Genomic DNA, 13,338 nt, shown 5'->3' on the forward strand with positions numbered 1-13,338 from the left:
CAGTTTCTCACCTTCTTAAAACCCCACTTTTCCATTCTTCCCACTAAGGTAGTAACTTCTGATTTCCACATATTATCTTCCACCTTTTTAACTCAACCAGTCCAAATCTCTCTCCATTTTCTTTGTTTCCTCCCCACACCTTTTCCACTGAGCTTTATATCATTATCAGACCAGAATATCTAGCAATTGGTGCTCTCATCTAGGATATTGTGATTGATTACAATAGATGGGGTCCTAGCCTTGATCAGTGTGTTTTCTCACTTCCTGAAAATAACCCTTTTACTCTTTCTCTGCTTTCCGTCTAGTAACAAATAATTAATGCATGTTCTATGCACCCCAGTCTTGTTCAACAACCTCTTATGTGGCATAAAATGTTGTCACACAAAATTGAAAGGCTTCTGAAAATTCAGAGATACACCACATCAAATGGAGCAAAAAAACAAATGTGCTGGAGGAACTCATGCAGGGTCTCAACCTGAAACATCGACATTTCCGTTCCCTCCACAGATGCTGTTTGACCTGTTCAGTTCCTCCAGCAGTTTGTACTTTGCTCTAGATTACAGCATCTGCAGTCTCTCATGTCATCAAATCAAGTGGCTGTTCTTTATTTTCCCTGCTGAACACAACTTTCCTTCATTAAAATGCATTAACTCTGCCTGATCATAATGTAACTTGTCCAAGGTTGGTATAAAATTATGGTAGTATTATGCTCTGAGCCTATAGTTTCTAGGTATTGAGTTGATGCTATCCAAATTCCTTTTACACCGGAACTGCCATCTAATAGAGCACCTTTCACAACCTCAGCCTACATTTGAACCAGTGTAAAAGAACAATGTGCAAACACTTGAATCTCAGAAGACCGGTTTTCAACTAGCTTGAATTATTTAATTGAAAGGGATAGACAGGAATATTGAGTTCTGATGGCAGAAACAAATCCATGACACAAATCTATGACTAGGTCTCTGTTTACACCTTTTAAAATTATATCTTAGAGTAACATTTGTATTGCTATCAAATTTAAAGAAACATAAAATTTTGATATTAAAGAATGCATTTAGTCTTGTTGAAGATTTAATTTCCATACTATATATGTTTATACAAATGTTTTTCAGGTTGTCAACATGGTTTTAACTTACCTTCGATGTGTTTACTTTCACTTTAGGTTTTTCTATCATCATATCTACCATGTTCTCATCCAGTGAATTAATGCTGTAAGAAACATGATATCCATTATTAATAAACACATGCCTTCAAACTGTTCTCTCACAATTTCACAAAGTTTATATGCTTGAAACAATTGGAATTAGACCAACTATTTTTCAAAATGCACACTTCAAATTAAATTCATAATTTAAACTTCTCTAGTTTGTTTTGGGTGGCAGATATTTCAGCATTAATGTCAATAAAATAGAAGATCAGATTAAGAAAGAAAATATAAATTCAGAGTTCAGTGATCCAGAATGAGAATACTTATTGCATCAATACACAAATTTGTAATTGCTCTTGATCAGCACCTCAAGTTAAAGAAAATGTAATGTGGTCTCGTGTTATATATATCAAGAGAATTAAGAAATCTCCATTTAATTTCACAAAAGGAAAGACTGGGTTACTTCTCTGAAAATCATTAATGAGTAGATTTTAAAATTGATGGGAGACCAGGTCCATTTTGAGGGGCAGGCTACACTACCATAGAGCTAGCAAGATATTGCTGGCAAAATGATTACCCAAGATAATCTACCAACACCAGGATAATGCCTGCATTACCTGGTTAGTATCAAGGCAGGGGAAGATTGAGGAAGTTGTTCATGGGAGGAGGGTATCTGATTGATTGGCACCCTAATTAGGGATGTGAAGACTAGAGCTGTATTCCTGCTCTTCCAAGACCCACAAGGATGACAAAGTTTATTTAGACAGCTCTCCTTCAATAGGACTGTCTGGAGTCCTATGTCTATCACAGAATCACAGTTTGCTTAAGATAGGGCCTATCAAGTGAAATACACAGGTAATCTACCCACCCAGTAGCAAGATCTGTCAAAGATGATGTTTGCTGGAGTAGCATTGAGATCAGAGTAGCAAATTTTTCCACATTATTTCAAGAGGACTGATACCTTTCCTCTGTATGACCCCCTTCTGCATCAATATTATGTGAGGATTATTCTTATAATTTTGATCACATAATTATTACACATAATTATTTTTATCCCCCCTCTCCTCTAAATGCAAACCAAGCTATGTTATTCAGTGTTACCTTGTTTTGTCTGAATCGATGTCTTCAAAACCAGGGTCTGTTGAAGTGTCAATATTGGTGTTCCATACTGGATTTGCACTGGAGAAGCAGCATTATATATAAAAACAACACAATACATTGAAATAATTGGACTTACTTATTTTTATTTATTTCATTTTTTATATTTACAATAATAATCAAAAAAACCTTTTTAGTTATTTTACTGTTATGTTATTTCTACTAGAGTAATTGTTGTCAGCAGCCTTACTAACAAAATTGCCTTAATCCCTTTTGTTTGAAGTTTCATTTGAAAAACGTATGCATTCCAGATCAGGACATATACAATGATCTTTAAGTCAATCCAGCTTACTTTCACAAAAATGGGATGAAAATAAAGGGTAAAATCAAGAATTCAATTTAATTTGTAGAGATCAATCGGTTATCTGATTTGAGTGTTTAAATGTTGCAAATATTTTTAGGTCAAGTGAAACATTTCCCTCTGGTAGAGCAAGAAAAGTAGGGGACATTGTGTTAAAATTAGGGAGATTTTTGCACACAATGAATAAATATTTGGAACTCTCTGCCCCCAAAGGTCATGCTTGTGGGGCCATATAGAGCCTTCAAGACTGAGATGGGAAGGTTTTTTTTTGACAGAGAGTATCAAGAAATATGAAGCAAAGCCCAGAAAGGGGATCAGAAGCACATCAGTCATAATCTCAATGAATGGGAAAGAAGGTCCTTGATATATTTTGTATATATCATCACTTTTGTAACGTTCTAAAGTTCCTTTGTTAAAGGATACTTACAGCGATTTTGATATACACAAAATGATCTTCCCAACTTTAAATCGATAAAATTTGCATTTGGATGAAATTCTCATATGGTTTCCCATGGATCAGTGTTCATGTATTTCAAGGGTATAAATAAAGTACTGTTCATTGTTAGTACAAAATACTGGTATCCATTTCAAAATTACACTTGCTGAAATAAATTATCTTTAGACCTAATACCACAAAGAGTGACCCAGAAAGGGGCTTTTAAGTAGAATTTGTTAAACACTTGAGAAGAAAATAACTTAGAGGGCTACAGGAAGAGTGTGGGCAGGATGAGACTGAAGGGGTTGCCCTACAGGGAAACAACAGAGTTTCAATGGGAAGAACAGCCTCCTCTGTGCTATAATGAATCTGTGAAGCAAATCATGTTTAATATTGTGAAGAAACCATTGTGGTAGATTTTCTGATTGCATCTCATGGGGCAAGATATGATTAGCCACGGTATGATTAGCCATCTGACCCTCAGTGTATTGACCATCTGATTTTCTGTAATAACTTTCATTTGCACAGTTCCAAGTTTCCAGCCCACACTGAGCCTGTGCTGAAAGGCTGTTTACAGACTACAATTAATAAACTTAAAGGGAAGTGGTCAGACACTAGTTAGTTCTAGTATGTGGGGATAAACATTGATCAAGGATCACATTCAATGGCTGCAATGTTCTCTGTGATCTATATTTCTACCAATAGGAGTCACCTATGACAGGGTCATTTATGAATATTCATTGAGGTACCAAGGAGCAAAGAGCACCTGTCGCATGCCTACCCGGTCAGGGTTTTAATGCAGGATGTATAGATTAGTTGCTGCCAATACATTTTATAAATTCCATTATTATAATACATCATGAAATATTTAAAATGCAATTTTTTTTTAAAGTGAAGGCATTTTGTAACAATATATATATTTAAATATTCTTTTTCTTGTAAAGCAATTTTTATTAAACCTTTCTTAACTCACCCTTCCATGGTGTACTTATTTGTACCAGGAACAACAGGTCCACTCTGTATTGCGTCAATGGAAATGGTTTGAGCTGTGTTCATTGCAGTTGCTGATTTTAGTTTTCTTTTGTAACTGCAGGAAAGAGAATTAGACAACGTGCATTAACAACAGAGATGTGATAATGTGCATTTCATAAACAAGTGATATTTTGATTTCTCCCACAACATTCAACCACTGCCCTATGAGAGTGTAAAGTACATTGCACATGGCAGGAAACAATACAATCTTTTTTGAAGATGGATCATTCTCTCTCCACAGATGCCGCCTGACCTGTTAAGTATTTCCAACACTTAAAGAAAAAGTACAATATATGATCTTAAACAATGATAACAGTATACTTAGTCTTGTTCAGTTTTGGATGAGGAGTATTTGAACCCTAGGGATGATGGGGAGAAGCATTACAAGGTCAGTGTTATGCTTTAAAGGGGTGCTACAGAAACGCGAGCACTGGAATAAGACCATAAGACATAGGAGCAGAATTAGACCATTTAGCCTATCGAGTCTGCGCTGCCTTTTGATCATGGCTGATTTATTGTCCCTCTCAACACCATTCTCCTGCCTTCTCCCCATAATCTTTGACACCCTCACTAATCAAGAACCTATCAACACCATATTAAATATACCCAATGACTTGGCCTTCCGTGGCAATGAATTCCACAGATTCACCACCCTCTGGCTGAAGAAATTCCTCCTCATCATTGTTCTAAAGGGACATCCTTCTATTCTGAGGCTGTGCCCTCTGGTCCTAGACTCTCCCACTACTGGAATCATCCTCTCCATCCAGGTCTTTCAATATTCAGTAGGGTTCAATGAGATCCCTCCTCATCCTTCTAAACTGCAGTGAGTACAGGCCCAGAGCCATCAAACGCTCCTCATACATTAACCCTTTCATTCCTGGGAAACCCCTCTGGACCCTCTCCAATGCCAGCTCATCCTTCCTTAAATATGGGGCCCAAAACTGCTCACAATACTCCAAATGTGGTCTGACCAACGTCTTATAAAGCCCCAGCATTACATCCTTGCTTTCTATTCTAGTCCTCTCGAAATGAATGCTAACATTGCATTTGTCTTCCCTACTACCGACTCAGCCTGCAAGTTAACCTTTAGGGAATCCTGCACTAGGACTCCCAAGAACCTTGGCATCTCCGATTTCTGAATTCTCTCCCCATTTAGAAAATAGTCTATGCCTTTATTTCTTCTACAAAAGTGCATGACCGTACACTTCCCTGTGCTGTATTCCATCTGCCACTTCTTTGCCCATTCTCCCAACCTGTCGAAGTCCTTCTGCGGACTCCCTGCTCCCTCAACACTACTTGCCCCTCCACCTATCTTTGTATCATCCACAAACTTGGCCACAAAGCCATCAATTCCATCATCCAGGTCTTTAACATATAATGTGAAAAGTAGCGGACCCAACACTGACCCCTGAGGAACACCACAAGTCACCAGCAGCCAACCAGAAAAGGTCCCCTTTATTCCCACTCTGCCTTCCACCAGTCAGCCGATCTCCTATCCATGCTAGTACCCTTCCTGCAATACCATGGGCTCATGTCCAGTTTAGCAGTCTCATGTGCAGCACCTTGTCATCAAGGAATCTTTATATCAAGTGACTGTGAGATGGTCTTGGGGAATTGGGCTTATGATACTAAGTGACAGAGGTTCATAGAGTTACATGGTTTTAAAAAAGTAAGCAAGACTGTTAGTTTTTGTAGTTATAAAAGTAACTAATGTTCACTGTACAACCTTCAAAACTTTGTGGTAATATCGAAGTCCTTTTCAAAATTCAGAGGAAGATCTAAGTATGTATAGGCTACTGATATGTTATGTAGGGTAGATCTGAGTGCTTTCCAGGATATCACAAGAGGTCTTCAGTAACTCTTTAGAATCTGTCTTCAGTACAGAACGTAAATTAGCTTCACTTACAAAGAGTTGTCACTTGGGTGAGATACAGAGCTATGAATATCTTCAGAACAATACTCCATTTAGAATCAAGAGTGTTTTTATTTTAAACATTTTTGTATGGATGTGATAAGATCCACTAATTTGCTTTATCAAATGCAACTATCTGAATTTGTTCATAAAAATATTTAAAATGAAATAATTCTGAAAAAAAAATTCTCTTAATGCTGTCATTATTGAAAATTATCCAGGTATCCATATGTAGGAAACTCAGAGTAAAGGAGTCCAAGGGAATATCTGACAAGTCTTGGAATCTAAATTGTTTCCTTTTAACCAAATGCTCAGAAACACGGACTTATTCCAGTCAGGACTCCTTCATATCACCCAACCATAATTCTAATTATTATTATCAGATTCATCTCTCTTTATGGGTGATAATATGTGAATAATGATTATTGACAGCAAATGCTTCCTTCAGCACATCATCTGTGTTAGCCTGTGTGAGATCAGAAGGCTGCTGTCTTGAGGCATATTTTCACAGCGAAGAGTTGGGAAGCTATCAGCTGCTGTTTCGTCTATGTTCATTTATTAAGCAGGGCAGTGTAAGTGCCATTACTGTGACATTGTGCTATTATATTCCATGCATGCTATTAAATCTTGATGGAAAAAGCAAACTTCGCAAGAACAGAAATATAATGGGCTGTAAACTGGCTCTCCAAAGCACCCATCAATCTAGGAATTAAGGCATTGATAAGCTTTCCAGGTTTTCGCTGGGTAGAGCAAGCTTGTTGCAACGCTAACTGTTTCCACAGATGATCAAGCAGGAAAGCAAGGTTGGACCTGACATGCAAGAGAAGCTAAGTCTGATTATAGAACTCCTACCAGCACTACTGGCAACATCAGCAAAAAGCAGGGTTCAAACCTGAAACTATATAGCTCAGCTCTTCTTTGAATAAGCTTAATGAGCCACTGAGAAGGACTGAAATTAAAACTCATACATAGAACATTACTTTGAGATTTCACTGTTTTTCTGTGCTTTGCTAGTGTAAATACCTTTTGCGAATGCAAAACAGAATGGTTGTTAAGATGGATAATATAATAATGAAAGCTGCTATTAAGCCACCAATTACAGCAAGGAGTAGACTTCCATTATCAAGAGGTTCAGTTGTTTCTTTCTGAAACACACAAAATTCAGTAATCAGTACATTTTATAAACAATAGAACTGATACTCAGAAATGAATCAAAAAAATCGTGCGACATAAGCAAAAGAATTGGAAGGCAATGGTAGACTGCTACAAAAGAAACACTAATGATGATTTCAACTGACCAGGGAGAGATGTTAACAGAGAAGGAAACTTGCCTATATTTGACTCACAATCACAATTTCCTGTCCTCCCACCTGAGATTGTGATCTCCTGAGTATGTGTGCTGGTATTTGCCAGTTTCTCTCTCATTGAGAGCAGAACAAAGCAGACAACCCATCATTCTTTGTGGTAAGTAAAAACATCTAGTGGCACAATCAATCCAATATATGGACTAGAATAATGATCTATCTAATTTTGAGCAGGAAGCAAATGCAAGGCCTGGGTCTGGTCAAACACAATCCACACCACTGAGATCGTGCCCCCTCTGCAGAAGTGTTAACAATTTTTCTCAGTCTCTGGTGAGAGCGTACAAGAGAAAACTATAAAATCAAGAGAAGCTGTTAGGACAGAAAGGACATGAGAGAAAGATATAAGGAAACAGGAGAGAGTACAGTATTCAGAGAAGCAGAAAAAAAGTCCAACAGATGGTTAATCATTCATTGAAACTAAGAGGAATTCTTTTCACTTTCAGCAGCAGCAGAAAGTTTACAGCCAAAAATTGGACACTCATTCTGTAACCAAATTGATTTTCTGTACCAGAAAATGTAATAGAAAGAACACTGTCAGAATGTGTAATTGGCAGACACACTGCTTCTGCCACATTTTTCCCCACTTAAAATAAACCCAGATTTGGTTGATATAAGTTGCTGTCTTTCCTCCATTTTATTTATTCCCCGTGGCTTAAAACTCAGATATTTCTCTTACAACTAGAGACTTCACATTTACAAACCATCCAATTTTGACAGCTGTGCTTCTCAATAAATAAAACTCTGCTTTTACCAAGATTCCAAACTTTTTTCATGTACTTACAATATTCAAAAGACCAAGCTCTATCAATTGCTGTACAGATTCTGGGTCAAGCTGTAGAATGCTGCAAAAGGAGCAAATCATTGTCAGAGAGATCAAATTTGACATTCAACCCAATAATACAAAACAGTAATCTGAAATACAACTCTTGATGTGAAAGCTGTTGCAGCAAAATTGAAATTGAATCATAGATTTACAGAAATGTATTGCACCAAAGAAGACAACTCAGTTCATCCAATCTGTGCTTCCCAAGAAAGTGACATATTTTTTATTAATTGGAAGTATTACGGGGAAAAGTTAGGTTTGTGGATTTAGATCCCAGATGAACCATGACCTCATTAAGTGGTGGAACAGGCTTAAGGGACTAGGCACGGTAGTGTAGCGGTTAGCGTAACGCTATTACAGTGCCAGCGACCCGGGTTCAATTCTGGCCACTTGTCTGTAAGGAGTTTGTACATTCTCCCCATGTCTGCGTGGGTTTACTCCGGGTGCTCCGGTTTCCTCCCACATTCCAAAGACATACGGGTTAGGAAGTTTTGGGCATGCTATGTCGGCGCCGGAAGCGTGGCGACACTTGTGGGCTGCCCCCAGAACACTCTATGCAAAAAGATGGATTTCACTGTGTGTTTTGATGTACATGTGACTAATAAAGATATCTTAGATAATCTATTCCTGTTTCTACGTTCCCAGTTGACTACTTAGTTGATATAAACAATTTAGTAAATTTACTAAGTCACACAATGCTAAAGAGAAATTTAAAAAATAGGATGACAAAAGTAAGCAGTGTTTGCAAATATCAGACAGTAGGATTTCATTCTCACAGACTATATAAAGTCAATATCTGCATGTTTGGCAGATTCAGAAAGATCCTACAGCTCTATTCAAAGAACCACCGTTATTTCTTTGAACAGCTTAGCCAACATTCTTTTCTAAAATTACATGACTGAAAACAGGTTAATTGTCCCTTTATTCATTTGTTGTTTGTACAGTGTGCAAAGCTATGTTGACCCATGTAACAGAGACAACATAGGATGCAGAGTGCATTGGAACACACTTATGTGGGAAGCCACTGGGAAAACATTAAGTGAGTTTTTCAGTCTGTTGGTTTTCTCAACAATTCACCTAAAATCAGTGTAATCTACACAAATGATTAGAGAATTTTAAATGCAAATTACAGTCATCACAAATCGAGCTCCTGTAATCTCTTGCATTAGTTTTGTAAACATGCTGCTAGAAGCTGACCACTGCCAAAAAACTGACCAGAAATACATTAATCACCACTGGAAATTTCTGCTAATTGTGCCATTTATGGGCCTTCTTTGAGGATTAAGATGACGCTTTTGGGTATTGGGACACTAATAAGGCTGGTGCATTTTACAAGCTTTTCAATATGATTTTTTTTAATTTACTAAGATAACGAACAAGTGATCCTCTGTTATTATCAACATCAATATTAACGCTTTAAAATCTACCTCTTTACATATGGTAATCTATACACTGAGTAAATTCTTTATTCTGATGGAACAATTGTTCACAAAATCAAAGTGAACAAAGCTACCATTCCTACCATTCTTAAATATATCAAGGAATGCTTTTAAAGAAACATTTTCATTTTATTTTTTTATTTGTATTTTAAAACACTGCCCATTTGCACCGGTTCATGATACATTGTGCCTCATGATATGCCAAGCAGTCTGGGTAAACTGTTGAGAAAAGAAACACATTCCAAATGAGTGCACATTTGGTCCAATTTGTGTCCAGATTGTTGATCGTATCTACAGCGGATGTTCTTCCTCCTTAAATTTAGGAGATGACAAGCAGTGTAGATTGTAATAATTTATTGTTGTGCTATGGTGAGAATCACAAAACAAGTGAAGATTAATTTTAAATAATAATTATATTATTGCTGCCTTTTATCCTTTATGAATTCCACAAAATATATTATAACAAAGCTCTGTAGAAATTCAGAGTCATTAGATTACATAAACTCCTTTTCACATCATCACATTTCAAACCATCTCCCTTTCTGCAACAGAATACAACCACAAAAAACTGACAACTCAAGGATATCATTAATTGCAATCCCATCCCATGTGAAAAGTAGTAGATAGCAAAGTAAGCTGCTGGCACTCACAGAATTCCTTTCATTTGAGTTAGAGGACAAGATCAAAACAAAAATAAACAAAAGCTCGAAGGGTTAAGTACAAATTTGGAGCACAGCACTAGTGCTAAGGTTCAAGAGAGATGGTAATGCGTTCTCTCCCAGCTTATGAACATCCAACTTGTGTTCAGCCCGTACATACAAACAAATGCTTGGGAGACTGCTGGTATGGATTTGCCGGCTACTGTGGGGCTGCAGGCATCTTCTACCATATGGTAACTTTATTTGCAGCCTCACTTCCGACTTGTGAACTGTTCGGGTTACAAATAGTTCACAGGAAAGGAACCCTGCTGTAACCTGGGGAGGACCTGTACTTATATAATGATTAAGTGTATTTTGGCTTAGTTTTGTCACATTCATATTTCACACAAGCAAAATACTCTATTTTTCTCATAGTAGGAGCTGCAGAGTGACACAGCTAGCAAAGCTGCTGTCTCACAGCTCCAACAAAGTGGGTTCAATCATGACCTCTGGTCCTATCTGTGTGGGGTTTGCATGTTCTTCCTGTGAGTGAATTTCCTCTGGGTGCTCCAGTTTCCTCCCATGACCCAAAGATGAGCAGTTTGGTAGTTTAATTGGCCACTGCGAATTGATCCTAATGCATAAGTTAGTGTTAGAATACAGGGAAGAGTTGAAGGGAACATGGGGAGAATAAAATGAGATTAGTGTAAAAGAGTGCTTGATGGTCAGCATGGTCTTGGTAGACCAAAGGGTATGTTTTAGTGCTGTATGATTCTATGATTCAATGGGGTAGGGCAGGGGTTGGTTCCATGTAAATTCATATGGTAAATTAGAAAGACTTCTGTAGATCTGACTCTTCATTTTTGCCAACACAATAGTCCTAAATCAGAATATGAGCTCTTCTATCTCTTCTGCCTTTATACAGAATATCTTTTGATGTTTTTGAATGCACAAGTGACAAAAATAACAGGCATAAGACATACCTGTTGATGCTATCAGGAGGTATAGCTGTTCCATTGCTACGTATGAAGTAAACCTCCATAATGGATCTGGCTACATTTCTAAGAGAGAAACAATGATTATAGTCATTTACCAATCACAGTCTTCCTTGAAATCACAAAGGACCAGAATTTGCTGGCTGAAGCAGCATTTGGTTGTTTAAAATGGTAGGAAGCCCTAGACTTCCATGCCCATGCTGTCAAATGTCTTTGATTTACTGACAGGTTTGGAAGGCCAAATCGGTCACTTAGCTCCATTGCTGAACTCCCTACCCAGTGATAAAGGCAAGACATGCTGTGATTCCTCAGCATTACACTGGGAAATCACTTTTGAAATCACACACCAGACGAAACAGAAAGATGTAAGGTTAAAGATGTTGGAGACAAAGGGAAAGGTAACATTATTTCCCTTTAATGTTTTAATTATTTATGTGATTTGGGTGTTTTTCTGGTTTAGCTTTTTATTTAAGCAATAATAATATTGTTTTCTTTTAAATTATCCACTGCATTTTTAATAGCTCTTAAATGTTTCTCAATGTCAGAGACACATGAGAACTATTAATAATCACAGCTTTAGCAGCCAACAAAACTGAGGGAGGGGCTTTCCTAGCTTCGAAGTCTTTTGGGATGGAGTTACCAGAGGCCCAGCATTTGTTCAAGCTATGCCATTAGAGTCCAGAGTGCTGAAGCAAATTGAGGTTGGCCCTTTGTATCCAGACTATTTAAAAATAGGTGAGCGGAGACCACAGACATCAATCCCGTTGGGGAACTGGCTTCCAGCCCAATACATTAGGCACATTCAAAGCAAATTCTGACCACATCAGCTTGATTACTAAAACACAATTTAAATTGTTTGTAACATTTATTTTGAAAATACACTTTAAACTAAACATTGCACAATTGAAAATCTCAAGTAACTTGTATCAAATACTTCCACATATATGTGCTGTATTTTGCAGTATACACTGAAAAGGTTAAATTAAAATTCAACTATCTGGTTGTTCTTGTTTTAACCTCTTCAGTAAGGTAAGATCCCCAAGTCTTAATACATTAATTACCATAAATATGCATTGTTTCCATCAAGTAGTATGAGAATATTAAAGCCGTACCTGGTTAATGATTGAACTCGTTCATTGCCAACAACACTTATGCCTACCACACGTGGATCTGACAATGTAGCTTTGCGAAGAATGCTATTAACAGGATAAAGATTATTCTTAAACATCCATAAGCAATTAAGTACAATAAATTACAGATGCAAAGAGTAATATGTTAGGTTGAGAACTTACACAAGTATTTTATTCATATTTCTCTGAACTTCTTCAGTTGTCACCTGAAACTCTAATTGTGTCTTGAATGTCTCATCCACTGTAATTAACTGTAAGTGAAGTGTTACAACATTCACAATAACTTCAATTGCAATGATAATAACTTCGTCCTCTTTTGCGTCACCTTCCATTCTTATTCTACATTGATATTGTCTTCTGTAGCTGTGGAAATCTAATTGGCTGATATTGGGTAAAAGGTCCTTTAACTCTGCATAAAAAGGAACCTGTGTATCATTCCTGTAAGCTTCCCGTGACACAGCTAAAAAGGAGGTGCTCAAGGAAAAATCTGGACACTACTTGGGTATGTAAAGGTATGGTCTAACCTTTGGCTAATTAAAGGTCCAAAATGCTACAGCAAATTAAAGTCCCTCCTAAAGTTTATCTCTAACATGCTATTCAAAGTACCTTCCTGCTGACCAGCAAATTGGTCTTTCTTATAGTCATGGCACCTTTTGAAGAGAAACAAACTAATGCATATCAATGAGTCATTTAATGGGGATACATTTTTGGAAGCCAGGACACAGAACATGAGATCATCCAAAATGAGATAGAGGGTGAACATTTAAACAGTGCTTTGTACTGGCATCAAATTGATGCATGGCTCCCCATTATACCCTCCTTCACTCCCAGCCTCAACCCCGTAACAAAGTAGAAGATCAATAGGAAGAAAATCTACATTGAGATGTCCATGCAGTGTGAGAATCAACCCGTCACTGTCACATTTCATAAACTAGCACCGATATCAAAGAGATTCTTCAAGTT

The 13,338-nt window shown here is 37.3% G+C and overlaps 1 protein-coding gene across 1 annotated transcript in view; it reads right to left on the reverse strand.

The window, feature by feature from the left end:
* Positions 1–13,338, reverse strand: part of cdhr2 (cadherin related family member 2) — a 125,249-nt gene that overhangs the window by 2,018 nt on the left and 109,893 nt on the right. Inside the window, exons 24-31 of the mRNA XM_052013586.1 lie at positions 12,538–12,626; positions 12,358–12,441; positions 11,234–11,311; positions 8,132–8,192; positions 7,010–7,131; positions 4,016–4,129; positions 2,249–2,326; positions 1,137–1,209 (exon numbers count right to left, since the gene is read on the reverse strand). Of these exons, the coding sequence (XP_051869546.1) occupies positions 1,137–1,209; positions 2,249–2,326; positions 4,016–4,129; positions 7,010–7,131; positions 8,132–8,192; positions 11,234–11,311; positions 12,358–12,441; positions 12,538–12,626 (699 nt within the window). The remainder of the gene's footprint in view (positions 1–1,136; positions 1,210–2,248; positions 2,327–4,015; positions 4,130–7,009; positions 7,132–8,131; positions 8,193–11,233; positions 11,312–12,357; positions 12,442–12,537; positions 12,627–13,338) is intronic.

The sequence above is a fragment of the Pristis pectinata genome, chromosome 4 (assembly GCF_009764475.1).
Source record: "Pristis pectinata isolate sPriPec2 chromosome 4, sPriPec2.1.pri, whole genome shotgun sequence".
NCBI lineage: Eukaryota > Metazoa > Chordata > Chondrichthyes > Rhinopristiformes > Pristidae > Pristis > Pristis pectinata.